The sequence below is a fragment of the Pyrgilauda ruficollis genome, unplaced genomic scaffold, assembly GCF_017590135.1.
Source record: "Pyrgilauda ruficollis isolate IOZ18807 unplaced genomic scaffold, ASM1759013v1 scaffold4, whole genome shotgun sequence".
NCBI lineage: Eukaryota > Metazoa > Chordata > Aves > Passeriformes > Passeridae > Pyrgilauda > Pyrgilauda ruficollis.
Window position 1 is genome coordinate 22,178,885 of NW_024525489.1, and position 17,577 is coordinate 22,196,461.

The 17,577-nt window shown below is 38.3% G+C and overlaps 1 protein-coding gene across 1 annotated transcript in view; it reads left to right on the forward strand.

Moving 5' to 3' along the window:
- The window catches only part of LOC121358534 (WD repeat containing planar cell polarity effector), a 146,851-nt gene that overhangs the window by 96,613 nt on the left and 32,661 nt on the right, over positions 1-17,577 (forward strand). The window contains exons 14-15 of the mRNA XM_041476774.1: positions 5,267-5,330; positions 11,368-11,470. Coding sequence (XP_041332708.1) covers positions 5,267-5,330; positions 11,368-11,470 — 167 coding nt within the window. The remainder of the gene's footprint in view (positions 1-5,266; positions 5,331-11,367; positions 11,471-17,577) is intronic.

A 17,577-nucleotide genomic window follows, 5' to 3' on the forward strand; every position in this document is an offset into this window, starting at 1 on the left:
ATGAGGCTGTGATCCCTCCTCAGAGGTTTGTGTGTCCTGTTCAAAGGAGCTCATAACCTAACAGCATAGTGGCATAATAGCAGCAGGTTGGCAAAATAATACTGCTGGCATCTCAGAGGGTGGAGCTTTCCAATGCATCCATTGATCCTTCTGCCACTTCCCTACTAACTTCCAGAATCATTGGGGAATCTCAGGCAATTTAACAGAGGGTAGAAGTCTCAGAAATAAGCAAATGCCTGCAAGTTTTGTGAAAATCAGCAACCAGTTGGGGTTAAATAGAATGCAGGAGGTTATCTGTGTCCCAAAAAGCTACAGTGAAAGTTCAGCAGATAGAAGTTCTGCCAATCAAGAGATGTGCTGCAGAACACCGAGCGTGGTCCACATGGCCTCTTGTTCAAACCTTGGCTGGGAGGGGGCTGTGGATGCCCTGCTGGGAGGAGGACAGTATTGTCTGGAGGATGTTCTGGCAGGGCGCTTTTGGGAACGGGAAGAGTTACTGTGCTGAGCCTGCGTAGGAGGAAGCACAAAATAGATTCTTTGGAGAGTTCCTGGTCTTCAGGCAGCATTCAGTTCTCTACAACCACCTTATTTAAAATAGGGCATCCTACCGAACTCATTAGGGTAAAATCATTTCGGGTTTTTGTTGACTTTTGCTTAAAGTGAGTTTCTTTGGTTGTTTTTAAAGAAATGTGAGATCTTGATTTATTTATTCCTCTCCAGGAACTCTTAAATACCACTTTTTCAGCATTCAATATAAAATGCAGGATATAAACCTTTGACTAATACTATACTCTATATACAATGGATTACACAGCAATCTAAGTCTTCAGAATTTACTGAGAATTTACATTAAAGTATCTCATTGGAGCTCGATAGAATTTCTGGGTTGTCATTTTAAAGACCATTACACATGAGAATTTTTCCTGTGAAATATGTAAGTCCTTTTAGCCCTGGTTTTGTAAATAGGCTCTGAAGCTGACATACAGCTACATGCCTAAATCAGTGGTGTTGTGTTCAACAGTTGGTGAAAAACTAATCTGTCCCCATTTAAATCAACCACTTAACAACCCAGCCACACAATTTTTAGGTTCTTTAACCTGATAATCTCTAATTATTCTGGCTTGGAATTCCAGCAGAATGGGGTTCAGGGTAATTTTGCAGATGTTATTCTTTTTTTGTATATCGTCTAATTTAAAAGGAAAATATTTCAGATAATAACATATTTTGAGGGGGAAAAAAGCATGAAAACCATTTCTGTTCCAAAAAATTGCTGATATGAGAATTTATGAGGAAACAGCTCCTTTTATGAATAATTATTATTATTGTGTTTAAGAAATGGGCAAGATGCCTAGAAATTGAATGAAAGAATGAGCTATTAAATTGAAATATTAAATGAAATAACTGAATTAAAAGTGATCATGTAAACCCAGCAGTAAATGTTAGGAGCTGTAGCTGATTGAACATATTTTCATCATCTGTTTTGTATGCTTAAATACAATTGCTTGATGTAAGTAAACACTTGATTGATATTCTGAATACTTTAAAATCTGCATATGCATCATGGAATACTGAACAATTAAAACTTAATTTCAGTGTAGTTTGATTACATGTAAATTATTTCAATATTCATTTTTTCCTGTTCTGTTTGCTCAGTGCATATTTAATATCCACTTTTTGAATGCATATCACTCTTGGTTGGACTGTGAGATGAGGAGGACTCTGAAATTTCTTCCATTAAAAAGGATTGCCTTATAAATATTATTTGTGCCACAGCTCTTCCCCTGCAGATTATTTTCTAAATGTTGTGTACTCTTATTGAAGACAAGGAAAAAGCTGCTGCAGCCCTCCTTTATCAGCCCAGCACAAGGAATATGCTTACATGGTCGATGAGCATGTCTAAGAAGGCTTGTTGGTTGTAACTAGTCCCTAAAGAAATGTTTCCATCTTTTCTGCACTATATTGCTTGCCTGCATGAGCTCCCTCTCCCTTCCCTTCCTCCTCCCTCCACGTGATTTTTATTTTATTTTCCTGCTTCTTGGAGGTCTTACAAGACACTTGAGTATTATGGTAAAATATTACAAGTGTTTTCAAGTTGACCATTTTCTGTCTGAAAAATGTTTCTCTATCTTTAAGTGACCACATTCAATGTAGGAGTTGTGGAATACAGATGAAAAAATTTTGCCATTTTATATATTTGTAGAACATTTTCTACCAAAGAGACTTCTTGTCCCTTCTCTGCAGGCTGCAATCCATACACATTTTTTTTGATCAACAGTGTTTCAAATTACTGTATTTCTGAACATCCAACAGAAGGAAATCCTAGACATTTGAGTCTCTTTTTATTTATGCCAGAATAGCCTTTCTGAAGTTACAGATAACATTATATATTTTTTATTACTTATATATTTTATTTTATTTTAAAATTATTTCCTGGCATCTTTTCAGTTAAGTCATATTCCCAAAATACAGGCAGGCAGCAGGTTTGTCACTTCACCATGGAAGGCGAGTCTGGATTCCTTTCTGCCTTGACCATTTTTGACCTACACACCTGTTGTTATATTAGTCCCATTGCCCTTTGATTTCTAACAGAAATTTTTTATACATTTTTAGAATACATACAGAAATGCATATAATAACAGTATTCTTTAGTTATGTGAGAATTTGAAGTTAATGTTGTATCTGCTAAATGGCTTGCAGGGGAATGTTTTCCTGTGTCCTACATAGTTAATTGCAGTTTCAGAGTTCTAATCTTGAAGGTCATATTTCTGTTGCCTGTCATTTTGACCAAACAAGTGGCTGAACTTCATGGTTTGCAGGTGGATTTCCTTATCTCTCTTTTTCAAGGGACATATAAGTCTTGATTGCTGGAGTTACTGTGAACCAAGCAACAAGGGGCGAGGAGGAGGAGAGGGTGGGAAGACACTGTTCAACACCAGGGTCCTGGAGATTCCATTTTACAGAGCAAATATTGTACCTGGTGACTGTAGCACAAGAACAAAAGGGGGAAGGTTTCACTCGGGGGGGTGTTTTGTTTGTTGGAGGAGCTGCTAAACTGTTAAGTGAGTGTGCTAACAACAGTAAGAGGTCTTCCTAGGATAAAGCATGCTTATAAAACAGACATTATTAGCTTGAGGTTGGTCTCATGCTATATGGACCTCTCTCTAATGGTTTCTGTACATTAAAACCAACAAAACTTTCATAACAAAGGGTTTCAGAATAACAGTTATCTTCTTGTAAAGTTAGGTTAAAAAATGCTGGATATTCCTGACAGATTTAATACTGTTGGCCTAAGTAAAGCAAAAAATACTTGTCACTCTTCTTTGTAACATCTGCCTTCTTTTAAAGCAATTCAATTTATAATAATTTATGAAGTAACTGTGATTGTTATTTGCAACACTTTTGTTTATGAAGAGCATTTCTTAGATAGTCTTTTTTTTTTCCTCCTTTTTTTTTTCCTTAGTACAGATCTGAAAATAATGAGTTAACATCACACTATTTTGAATAGGGGTCATAATGAGACTGAAGTATGTATGTTGATTAAAGGAAAAATAATTGAAATCTTTGTGAAGATTTTTTTGTGAATTTGCAAAGAAATTACAGCCTAAGGCCATGATTCTGTTCTGCAAGTCAATCAAATGAGAAAGTTATTTTATATTTTTTGGTTGCAGGCATTTTTTCCTTGGCTAAAGCAAATGTCATTCAAATAGTCTATGTAGTGATAACTTTGGAAATACAAAATAATGATACAGACATTCTTTTTAGCCAGTCACATTGCTGGTTTCTCTTCAGTTTCCAATTTCCTCTCTAAGTACTAAGAACGTATATTTAATCCATAATGGAAAAAAAAAAAATGTGCCAGGAAAAAAATATAAAAGTGATAGCTGTTCAAGATACACATCTTTTAACATTTACTTATTTTTCTTAATTAAAGTATAACTTCAAAAGCATCATTGCAAAACCATGTATTTTGATGGAAAATCTGTCATAGGAATCATGTTGAAAACTTCAAATACACAGGCATGAGAAAGTGGGGGTGCACTGCCTGTTCCCTGGCGATCAAGAGGTTAACTTTGATTTATCTCTTCCCCTCCCTTAAACTGGTTCTGTGAGGAGGGCTGCAAATTAGTACTTGGAAGGCACAGCAGGGAGATTAGCTTTAGGGAGGGAAGGGCTCCCCGCTCCAGCTCTTAGGAACCTCACCTGGAGAGTGCATTTCCTTTTCTACTTAAGCTAACATATTATGCCTTCTTGTCACGAATGTTATTCCTTGAGGAAAAGTCCTCTCTGGTTCTATCTTGCAATCTGATGAATCATTCCAAGTGTGTGGTAGAAGAGAGGAGAGCGATAAGGCTGTAACAGGAGGGAGCCAGGAAACCGCTGAGGCTGTGGCCGGGAACAGGAATCCTGGTGTGGTGCATCACACGGGATTACTTTACCCAGCCAGGGGAAGGAGGATTCCCATCTTTCCTCTTGTTCACACCTGCCTGAGGAGGAGCTGCAGCACTGCCCACTGTTTCCTATGACACCACCAAGGTACAGAGCTGTACGAATTCTGGCACCATGTGATGCTGTCTGACAATATTCATTTGACAAGCACAGCCTACACCTTTCTAACCCTGAGAAATCACAATGCTTTTTTTTCCCCACTGGGGCAAAGAAGTCATCTCCTTCCAAACCTCAAGTGTCTGCAACTTGATCTATTGTCGAAATTGTTAACAGGTGGAAAGGGAAATTTACCCACTTCGTAATGGGACAAATACAAAATCGTTCTATATGGAATCAATCTTCTACCTCCCAGCTGAAATAAAATTGGGGTATTTGCATTTCTAAAACTAATCACCAAACCTATTTTTGTAGCTAATTTTAAACAGTTAAAAATGTTCAATAGAGGAAAATGTGTACAGATAGAATCACTTTCTCATAATACAATGTCACATAATGGTTATCTGTGCCTAGTGTAAGAGAGACATTAGCCCAGTGCAGAATTTTCCATTGGCATTAGCATTTGCCAGTGCAATGTTGATTCAACCAGATCTGATGGGACTCAACACTGAACCACTTGGTCAAGGTTTTATACAATGAAGAAGATTAAGGGTAGTCACTGTCCTACCCCACAGTTCTGCAATCTGAGTATGAGCCTATCAGGTTTCCCCAGTAAAGCTTTGGCATCACTTTTGGTGAGCATTGAAGGACTTTGTCCATGAGCAAAATTTGATGCAGCTCTTAAGTTAACCTCAGCAAGCGACGTGTTTCTTTTTTCTTTCAGGTATCAGAGGTTTGAAAAAGCATTTCTGCTTGCTGTTGACATCGATGCTCGGGACCTGTTCATGGTGAGTTGTTTCTGGAGACAGAGGCTGTTGAAGGATATTATTTGTCTGCTTTTGCACACATTACAGCAGTTCCAGGTCATTTGCAGCCTAGGACACATACTGAAGACAGAACTGTTCTACCTTTGACACCATGAAACTCATCAGTAGGAATTGGGTATCTTCAGAGTCACTGACGTTTTCCCCAGCGGGGCCTGCAGGCTATTCTTAATTTTCCAGGAATTATTGTACATGTTTTTAAACTTTCCCTTTCTTCGTCTGACCTGATGTGGGTGAATGTCATCTTTCACTCTAATAAGCTTATACATTTCTAATCTGTTCCTTTAAGTCTAACTGCTGAGCCCTGGTCACAAGAGCTGTCCATGTCCTGGGGATCCTGAATGCTCTTAGTTTGTCTCTTGGGGTTTTGTGAAAAGTGACAAATTATGAACGCTTCTGCTGGTACTTTTAAAACAACAAAGCTCAGCAGCATCAACACAAAGATTTTAACATTTCATGCACACTCTGCCTCCTCCCATTTAATTAGCTACAAAAGTAAAATTAACCAGCTCTTAAAAGGTCCTCTGTGTGAGCACTGCAGGAGGTTCTTGTTTTATAAGATCTTGCACCACAATGTCACAGTGAGGTCAGATGGACAAAGCCAGTCATGCTCTCCTAGTCTCTCAGCATGTTGCTGCTCCACAGCTGATTTCATTGTTTTCAAAGAAACAATAGGAAAGGGCTTGTTGAAAAAAAGGCCCTTTGAACGATTCGTTTGCTTGACTCTTTTGCATAATGAAGACATTCTGTTGTTTAAATTAAGCTTTGACACTAGATGTTAATATCATTTATCCCATTAAGTCACTTGCCCTGCTAGTTTGATCTTGATATTTAAATTGTATGTTAAATTACACAATTAAATCCTGCTTTTAGGGGTTATGAAAATTCCCTTCTAATTATATAAAAAGTTGTGTGAACCTTTTGATGTTTTTTTCACAGCTCTAATCATCTGGCTTGTTCCATCTAATTAGAAAGATGTGAATACTGCGATAAACTTTCCTAAGTATGCATCAAAAGAATGTGATGGAAATGTCAGACTTTTAGGAAATTCATTACATGTTCTATGTTTACTCCTCTTGATTTTCTGTCTTTTTAGATCATCTCTTTCCTCTTCTCTCTTTATTGAATGTAACCTCTTCAATACAAATTTTTTGCCTAATCATGCTAAGCACTGCTGCAGCCACACATGAAATTCAGACTCTAGCATGTGTGGAGCAGATTAAAGCTTTTTGCCAAGGGCTCTCCCAGTGTACAGATAATAAATATTTCCTAATTTTAGCCATTCTGACAGAATAAATGTCCCAGCATTTGCATTAAAGGCCCTCTCTCATATGACTGAGAGCATTTTCTATGTGATCTGTTTCTCTTTCCTTCCCTCTACTGACAGCAGGATTGAGGGAGCACCTCTGTGCCAGGGTGGGAGACACCAGTGTTGGGTGTTGAGATGGGTGCACAGCTGCTAGCAAGAGGGATGGACTGTCAGTACCTGACTCCACAGGTGATAGATAACACGTTCTACTCTCAACAAAAAGTCTCTCCAACTTTCTTCAAGAGGAGTTTCACTGTTCACAAAGCAATTAACTCCATCCTTTCCTACTCTTTGCCTTTCCTTTCCTCTCTCAACACCTACTCTTCATTTCCCATCCTACCAAATGCCCTTAAACATAAATGTATATTTCTGAAGAGTTCCTCCTGGCTTTTGTCATTGTGAGATCAAAACCAGCTCTTCAATGTCCTCATTCTGTTTGCATAACCTTTGAAATTCCTCATAGTTGCCCCTAAATTATGCTACAAGCAGCACACATTCTTGCCTCCTCTGGGGAAATGTCATTTTGCTAATTCATCGTCTAAGTCAGTCACTAATGAACAAACTTTACAATAAGCTAACATGGTACTGCTGCAAGTCCACTAAGTACAGAACTCAAGAAGTTCAAACATGCATAGGTCATTAAGAGTATTTATTTGTACCATGGTAATTTCTAGGGAATTTGGCTTCATTGTGCTTAATGCCATGTGAAAATTAGATAACCTGTTCCCTGAAACCTTACAGTCCTTCTAGGTATTAGTATAACAATGCTACTGCTAAGCAAGGATTGTGTATCCCTCACTTCTGCTTAATACTGAATGATTCCTGTATATTGTTTATGTAGGGCAAAATGCAATTACTAATATACAAATTGATTTTGCATATATTTAAAGCAGTTTTATCCATTTTTAAAACCTCAGCTAGCTCTTGGAGTCACATCGCCTTATTCTCAATTAATTTAATGGGATTTCAAGAAGAAATAGTAGTCTAAATAAAGTTAGGAGATGACATAAGCAAAATGAGAAAGAGAAAGGTCTGTTTATTAAAAGGGAGCAGAGAAGGAAGAAAAAGGAAACAATAGAGAGGAATAGATACAACAGAGGTTGAGGAGGATGCAAACACTGAGTACCCATCACCTGAGACTTCTAAGAAAATGTCCTATATCTTAGAGAATTTACCCCAAGCTTCAATTTCACCAAACAGGGCTCTACAGCATTCCCATTATTTGTTTTGAGACTGCAAAGAAGTTTGAGAGAGTGCTATCTGAGGGCTAATTTCTTTCAAAGAAATGAAAAAGAAAAAACAAGAAGGCTTACAGCTATAGCTATAGTGTCACTAGATGATGCCATAGCAAAACACATACACTGCTGTGTCTCTCCCTGAGCTTTACCCTTGTGTCACATCCAAGTCCATCAATTAATATCATCTCCTACAAAGTTAAAAAAAAAAAAAAAAACCTGAAAAGGACATAATATCAAGAACAACAGCTCCATGTATTGGACAGTGACTGATCCAATCTGTGACAGAAAAGATCAAGCAGTGGAAAGGTTGTTAGCTTGAAATGCTTTTATAGTGCAGTCCAACTCTCAGCTGCTGAAAATTCAAAAGGCCATCCCATGTACCAAAGGTAGCAAAAAATGCAAGGAAAAGACACTTTAATAAAACTGTCAGATCTTGGGTGATACACTGATGAGGAAAGTGCATGCTTCGAAGAAATGTTGGAGTGTTGCCCAGAAATATCCTATAGACAAATGCACATCGTGTTTCAAATGACTTCTGCTCACCAATGGCCAGCTCTGTGAGTCACAAAGGTGAGGGGGAAAGGGAAGTAGTCCGAAAAGTAAGCAGACTGTTAAATGATAAAATAGAGCCCTTTCAGCAAGCTCCTGATAAGCAGCTGAATTTGTTTTTATTGTCACCATTGTGTTTGAGAGAGATGTGATCTTTGGACTTATAAATTCTTACATAATTGTGTGAAAAAAACCCGTTATGAATATTCAGATAATTTAATTCCTTTTTTTTCCTGTCATTCTTTAAAGCAGCCTGTAATCTGGTGCTTCTTTTTTGGTTTTTCAGTTTTCTAGTTTAATCTACTCAGAGAGTTATAAATTCTTAGAAAAATCACTTATGATGGTTTATTTGAATGAGAAACACCTAAATTAGATCTGAAATGGTCTAATTGGGAGATTTCACGTCTGTAATCTTTTCTCTCTAAAGCTGATTTAGAGATGAGGCAAAGGCTACTTTTTTATTGTTCTTCACAACCAGCAACTTGAGGAACAACAAAGCAAGCCACTTACCAACCTACTACAAACCTTTATTTCTTATAAGGCCCTTGTTAGTTAATGATGGATGTGTAATACCTTTACATTTTTTTACTCAAACCAGAAAATGGAAAAAAACAAGACCTGAAATAACAACTGCTTTGATACACAGAGTGCACAAGCTTTTCACTGACAAAACTTCATCATTTTTTGCAGTAGTTTCCACTCCAGCCTCAAGCTTACTATTTGAAATTGTACAGAGGTATACAATACTTCTCATAGTTTAAGCTACAAATGACAATCATTAAATATTGTCAGAATGTATTTTAAGTAAGTCTGCCTGTACATCCAAATCTCTGTAAGTTCAGACTTGTCCAAGGGCCCGTGGGTCTTCTATTGTTATCTAAATAAGGCGACAGTATCTGCTGTTTAATCTTCATAGAAATCATACCTTGCTGCTCAGGCCTTTTTCTCCTGACAGCGAAGTTAGACCTACAAAGAGAGGAAATAAAGAGTTCACCACAAGTTCATAACCCATTACTCTGCTCCAAGACATTTGCACATTTTTTTAGTTACACCTGTGTTTGTGATGAGAAGACACTGCTGTCTCCTGCAGACTCTGAAGATCCTGCAAGTCAGTTCCAGGCTTTACTGCATAATCATCTCAGTTTCTCTAAGGTTTCTACTTTTGTTTTAAAGTTGTTGTTCTTGTTCTCGTTCTTGTTTTTAAATGAGTTACTGAAAGCAGCATGTCTTTCTCCTAACACTATTACTCTCACTTTCTTTATCTAAACGTGTCTTTCTAGAGTAAAGTCACTTTTCCTGTAAGAGTTTCTGTTGATATTGATGCAGATGGCAGTAAACTCACATCAAGAAGAATGGTTTCACCTGAGATCTTTCACATTAGGGAGAACACAGTTGCTTTTATGGCATGCAGAGGTCAATATTTCCAGCAAACATTTCTTTTCTCTTTTAATTCCTGCAAGCAGATGGCTTGCAGAACAAAGGAGTAACTCAAATCTTTGGATGTCAAATGGCATCTTCAGCAAAGTAGCGGGGGAAAAAACTTTGGCAACTGTTGTTGGATTTTTCTCACTTTCTGTGTCACAATTCATGCACAGAGCAGCACATGTCTGTGATGCCAGATGAGGAGGGGATTGTCTCTTGATTAATGGTCAAGAATAAACTTTTACTTTTCAAGGACCAAAAGCAAGGGCAGCAAGAGAGTAGTTTGTCTGCAGGAATATATTCTCCCACAAAGAGCTCTGTGTGTAGTACAGGTGGTTTTCACCTCAAATATTAATATGCAATAAAAAGCCTTGACTTTTGATAAGGGCATGCAGTAATGGGACAAGGGGGGACGGCTTAAACTGGCAGAGGGCAGGTTTAGGTTGGATATTTGGAAGAAATTCTTTCCTGTGATGATGGTGAGGCCCTGAAACAGAAGTCACCCAGAGAAGCTTGGCTGCCCCATCCCTGGAAGTGCTTAAGGCCAGGTTGAATGGGGCTTGGAGCAACCTGGCCTAGTGGAAGGGCAGGTTGTCCCTGCCCAGGGCAGGGAGCTGGAATGAATTGATCTCTAAGGTCCCTTCCAACCCAAGCCATTCTATAATTCTGTATAATGATAACACCCCTGCTGCAGCCCTCTGTTTCTGACTCTAGATAAAAGACTAGATACAGAGTATTAGCAACTATTCTAAATGCTAGACAACATTTTTGGAAAGTCCCTTGTTGTTCAGAAGTGACTCAGGAATCATGCCAACCCTGTGGATGTTGGAACCACTGAGCAGCCACCGTTGCTCTTATTGCCTCCAATATCAGCACAGGGAGGACCATCACCCTGTTACCCATAGAACAGTGAGGGTAACAGCCTTCAACAGTGAGGGTATGACAACATTCAAACAAAAATTAGTCCTTAAAAGATGGAAACCTTCAAATCATAAAATCATTAAGGTTGGAAAAGGCCTCAAAGGTCATTGAGTCCAACTGTTAACCCATTGCTAGCAGGCCCACCACTAGCCCATGTCTCTAAGCACCACATCTGCATTTAGCATGCTCCAAATAGAGGCTGTCAGCCAGGAAAGTTCCAATACTTCAGATCTAGTTTACACAGAGCTACCTCCTATCAACATTCTTTTAATTCAACAGAAGTTATGTTGAAAGTCGACAGATTGGTTTCTTTCATACACTGAGTCAATAGCTTTGCTTTTATCAGTGCCTGATTGGTCAGTGTTTTATTCATTGCTGTATTCAACAGCACAAGTAAGGAAATGTATTTGCGTTGGAGGGAATTAAAATGTAATGGTAGGTTCATCAGTTCCATCTATGTTTGTGATCTAAATAATAAAAGAACCTCTTTCTTTCAAAATCCCTTTTGTTGCTCCTTTGAGATTAATTTTAGATTAATCTTTTTTCTTCTTTATTTCCAAAGGACATCCATTACCTTGCTCTAGATAAGGGTGAATTGGCACTAGCTGAAGTGGCAAAGAGAAAGGCTAATGACATTGATGCAGAATCAATAACTACTGGAATTGGTAAGAATTAATGGTGTCTAAAAAGCCCTTTTGTTTTAATCAATACTTGTCCTGTAGAACATGTTGTTATATTTGTAGAGGGGTTATTGTTTTGATTGCATTGTTTTCTTTGAAAGTGAGACCGGATTTTCATTTGTGACTAAAGAACAGTATTTTTATTCCTAACTAAAGGAGGCTTATAAAAATCACACAGCTTTGCCTTTCAGTACCCATGTGATGATAGCTATGAAGCAAAAAGATTTATACTGTGGCTATATAGAAAAGTTCAGGCTATACAAACTGAACTGAGTGCAAGAGATAAGGGGCTGAAACTGAAAATCTTTGTTCATATCAACATTTAAGGCCAGGTATATGGCAATTTGAGTCACCTCTAAATATTTGCTGGTGCACACTGGAGCCACATCCAGCATTGATACTTTGGCAGCACTCAAATAGAGCATTTACTGATGTGAGAACAGCTTCACATCCTGGCTTTAAAGCAGCAGCTTTGCATGAAGTGGGATTCTTGCCATTCCATAAAGAATAGCAATGCTAAAGTTGCAGTGTGAGATTAACTGCTGAAACACAGATGACTTTTCATGCAGGGGAACTCACAATTTATTCACTTCCTCCTTGTGTTTCCTCTGAATTGACATGAAGAGATGCAAGTATATGAGGCCATTCTGATTTCGTGCCTTATAGCATGAACCAAGAAGAAGGTGTCTGGAGACAAAGGGAAGAAAACCCACAAAGCCTAAAATTGTTTGTATAAAATTTGCACAGTTCTGTTTTTGCTTATTCTACTGCATCATTAGAGGAAAGCACTGAGCTTTTGTCCTTATCTCATGCCAAGAAGTAGAATAGGATTAAAGCTCAGAAGGTTTTTTTGTGAGTCAGTCACAAAACCTATGAGATCTTGGGTAACATGGGATTCTTTTAGAGCTGTACATCTCCCTGTTTACCCAGAACATACAAGGGAATGCCACTCCTGTACCTAGAAATGCAGAGAGGCCATATATGCATTTATGTGCCCATTTCTATAGATTGTATAAACCCATGACTTTCAAGGCTACTGCAATACAGTAGCACCTCCTTCCCTCTCCAGCAGAGTGTGAATCAAGAGGTGCCTGTCCTGAACTCTTCTCTTCAGAGTCTTTCATTTTCATGCTCAAGTCACTTAAAGCCATTTTTAAACCATAACTGGGCTTTTGGGCAAGCCCTTTCACCACTAGAATTTGAAAAAATCCTGACCTGTTTAGGTCATCCCTTAATGGGCACTTTAAAGTGTGCAGTTATCCCTTGCTTTCCCTTCTCTCTTCTCTTCTCTTCTCTTCTCTTCTCTTCTCTTCTCTTCTCTTCTCTTCTCTTCTCTTCTCTTCTCTTCTTTCTTAGGTACTTATGTGCTGCTCCAAATATAACTGAGATACCCAAGATTGCATCTGATCATTATCTGTTCTTTGACACTTAACCCAGAAAATTTAAACTCTAATCTGTATCTTCATTTAATTCCTTGCAAACTATGATGATTAGTAGATTTCTGAAGCTGGGCTATTTATAAATTTAGTGAGAGCCTTTTGTATCATTGTAGATGGACATGCAGGGAGAGGGGTAGGGAAAAGGACAGAGGTGATCACAGATGCCTTCCTTGCATGTCAAATGCCATACACGTGTAACTACAATTCAGCAGTAAATGTGCAGGCACAAAGTCTTCCCCTCCTCCAGACCAGTCCTACAGTTACGTCTGCAATGCTCTATTAGCATAAATTATTAAAGTCATTTTATATGATAAAGACTTTTGCTGAATAATTAACTATCGGGGTGATTTAAAGTACTTTTCAATGCCCCCAGGAACAAACTGTCACTGAGATTCATTCTCTAAACAGTAATGAATTTGCATCCAATTCATTTTGTATGAAAATAAACAGGAATCTCCCATGAGTTTGTTTCGCTGCAGATTCAGTCTCACCTTAAACATGTGAAATCTCAGCCACAGGTTTTGTTTTGTTATACTTTATTGCAACGTCCCTTCTAATGATGTTTTCATTTCATAAACTGTTGTTGACAAAAAAGTTGACATGAGGTATGAACTTCGTGGACCTAATGAAAACAAAAGATGATGAGTGCTTTATATGTAAATTGCTGTATCTTTCTAATACTTTGACAGGGGGAGAAAAAAATCATTCCAGAGCCAGAAGTTTTAAAATGCAGTTTCAAACAAGTCTGTGTCCCCTGACCTCTTCTCAAGCCCAGACCTCTTCAGCTGGACCCTGCTCTCTGGAGCTGGCAGCCACTCAGTTCACCAATGGTCACACTTCTCCCCAAACTTCTTGAACACCCACTTCAGGCTTTTACAAGGAGACAGTAACCTAAGCAGCAAGGTGCAACCAGTACTATTGAGCTTATACTGGACACCTCTACAACTTATTTCTTAAATATATATATATATATATATATAAAGTGAACCATTGTCATATGTCAATATCTGATGAAATTTCCTGAGCTAGCCCATCCCCAAACCTCAGCTCACCACTGCTTGAAAAGAAGATGAGTCAGTGCTTCTGGCTGATTCCCAAGCCTTTAAGTGTGCTCCATCTTGCCCCAGATAGATTTAATTTGTCAAGATATTTCTGTGTACTTCAAGCATAATGTATTTCAAACTCAGACTTCCAGGAAAGTTTCAAGCTCCTACAAATAATGTAGAATGGCAATATAATTAAAATTTATGGACGTCATCCAGAGTTCTATATGGGTAGATTCCTCACATATATTATACCAATATTTGTGTCAAGATAAAACTAAAAATAGGCTGATTTTTTTAAGGTTTTCTGAATTTTGGCTCTTCTCAGTTCATCATCACATGGTTGCAATTTGCTGGACACTGTTTTGAAGAAGCCACCTTCAAAGCTGAGGAGCCAAGGAGGTCTGTGGGCATCTGGTAAAAACATCTGTAGACCTGCAGAGTACAGTAGCTTGGTGAGAATATTGCTGAGCAAGATGAAGCATCAGGTGAACTATGGTTTTGGCAGAATCATATATTTTGTTCATCTGATTAAAATCTTCTGAGGATCAATATTCTCATAAGAGTTTATGTTTGACAGCCTGTGAAAATGCATCTTGAGGGATGAGAAGATTGAAGTAATGGTATTGTATATCTCAGAAATGGCATTAGCTATCTCCTCTTTCCCCACCCTTATTTGATCAGCAGACCACTGGCCGTGGATCCTGTGGTTTCTTCTTCCAAAGATTTTCTGTTGAATTGTTTCTGTAGTAGATCCACAAGTTCCTTAATGAGGTCAGGGAGTTCTCATTTAGCCTTGCCTAAAATGTATGCTGTGCACCTCATTTCACTTGATTAAAAGAGAGAATAAATAATTTATTCAATATTGGCATATATGTAGGTTACTAATAAATTCCGTTTATGAGCGTAACCTGGCATGTACTCTCCTGGAACAGTATTTTCTGTGGTGGGAGAGTGAGTCTGTTTGGTGCTGTAAAGTGTGGGTTGCTAATATAAAACCTGAGTTGCAAAGAACTGACATGGCAGAGCCTGTTAAGAAATGCCATAGCTAATGATGGTCGTGGAGGTGAGGAGCTCAGCCCTTCAGACATCATTGCTCAATGAATATCCAACGAAGAGCATATGTAGGCAGTGTCAGAAAGTTTCCCAAGGCCAACTTCCAACAAATTACATTAGGGCCTAGCAAGGTGATTTTAACCTTCAAATCAACAGCTTTCACCCAAAAGGGATTCATGTTGTGACAAGACAGATAACACTGCTGCATGGTTGAAAGGCAAATTGGAAAACCTTGTATTTCTACTTAGAATTTCAGAATATTAGTAACTAATGTTTAGGCAACATTTCTAACAGAGGTATCTTAACAAAAACACTGATGTTCAGATAATTGCATTGTTCTGAAATGCTAGATGGGACTGACTAACATTTTGGTGGTTCACTTCTCATGAAAGCGCTTGAGGTTTTTCCATTTAAAATAGAATTTTAAAATATTTCTGGAAGTATTCCATACTGTTTGCAAGATAGGGAATCTTATCAGTTCTCACAGAGACTGAAGTATAATTTCCCACAGTGTTTGTAAAATGACATTTAAAATGTAGGGACCCTAAATGTTTCACCTTACTGGCAAGGAACATCACCAGTTTGAACCCTAAGTGGAGAATTAATTAATTTTATCTTAGTTTTGTGGTAGTGTTTTTTATGGAATGGCTTACATGTTCTTTGTGATAATTAATAATGACACATCCTACGGTGTTTTGTCTGAGGTACCAGTCTGGTCTTGCATTACAGTCTGCAAAATCACTTATCATTTACTCAGATCTTCCCCTCTTCCTGAGAATCCAGGGGAGCCTGCTTGCATTTCAAGACCATGTTTAGAATTGTCCCCCTGTGTTTGTAACCTTCTCTGGCCTTGCATTAGCCTAGTTGGTAACATTTCCTTCTCCTCTGATCCATAATGACTCCTTTCATCTCTCAAGCAATATTCTTCTTCACCCTCCCATACCCTTTCTGACACTGATGGCAAAGCCTTCTTCATTTCCTGCTCTTCCTTGGCACGTGCAGCTTTCTCTTGTCATCCATCAAGTTTCAAGTTAACTGAGAATCTTGGCCTTTATTTAATGACTTTTATTTCACTGTATAACATGTTTACAGCATGCTTCAAAGGTATTGTCCCAGACACAGGTGAGCTGTGATCTGAGAGGGCTTGGGGGACACCTATTCATACTATAGTTTTTTTGGAGCCTGCCCCCTTCAGTGTGAGTGTTAGATCTCCTATTTATTTATTTATATTTTCAGTTTAAGTCAATCAAAACCTCTGGAATCAAATCATTTGCTTTTATTTTTCTAATAATGTAACTTTTTCCCCAGAGAGCCAGAAAAACATTTTTAATGAAAAATGCTTTCTAAGTATGATTGGCAGTTCACCTATGGCAAGAATTTAGTTTCCACACGCACCTTTTTAATTTTGTGCCACCCAAGATGAGTGTCTTTGAAGCTCCATAATAATTTGAAATTATTTAATTGTGCTCATATACACACATTCTCTTGAACATATCAAGCCACACACAGCCCTTGACACAGAGCCCACTAAACACAATGAAAGGATTTCTGCCATCTTCAGTGGGCTTTGGAAGGGGGTTTTAGCAAGCAGCAATCTCATGGGTGGACATGGTATGACCAGGGCTGCTGCCATGTGCAAAGACCTGGTTTGGAAGGACCAAGGTGTAGAGTGGCTTCAAGAGGAGGGAGCAGCAGCCAGCGCTGATGGCATTGCATCCTATTTTTAAATTTCCAGCTGGCACTGAGGATTTTACTCTCTTGAGGGTTACAGGCACTTACTGCTCCCCTCCTTGTATTCTTTTCAAGAAGTGGACTCATTTGTTTTACTTGAAGTCTACAGTAATACCAAGCTATTTTAGGCTCCTCATCTCACCTCTCCTCTTGCTCGTGTCATGATGTCAGGTTTGATCTATACCTTCCCATTGCTAGACAGCTTTGCCTAAAGTCATAATCCTCAGCCCCTAATAATTATGAGTACATCAAAGGCTAGTTGGTTTGCTTAGCTGCAGAGGTCTCCACAAAGATCTGTGTATCTTCACTTGAAAGAGATTTATAGTTTTGTGTCAAGCTTTAGAATCATCATGGCCTTCCATTTTTTCCCCTTCTTTATAGTGACATATTCTTGCCTGCTACAGAACAGATTTAAAAAGCACAACTATATGCCCAAAATGAAGACACCTTCTCCTTCATATTTTAATGATCCTCATATTTTGTAATGTCTGCCAGCAGTAAAATTATGCCCTATTGATTATGAAAAAATCTTACCAGAAGTCATAGATTTACTATTTTTTGCCAGTTTTAGGAACTTCCATTTTTTGTACCTAAAGCCACATACTATGACTGGTTTATAAAAAAACAAACAAGAAAAAAAATTCCAGTATTTCCAAATTCTGGAAATTGAAAGGAGTTGTCTGTACCTGATAGGGTTTTATTCTGCTAGCAAGTAGGACATTGCAAGGCATGTGAGGTCACTCAGATCTCTTCAGTATAATTCCATTTTATCCCTATAACCCCCAGCCAAGTTGATGCACACAGACAACAGTGAAGGATGACA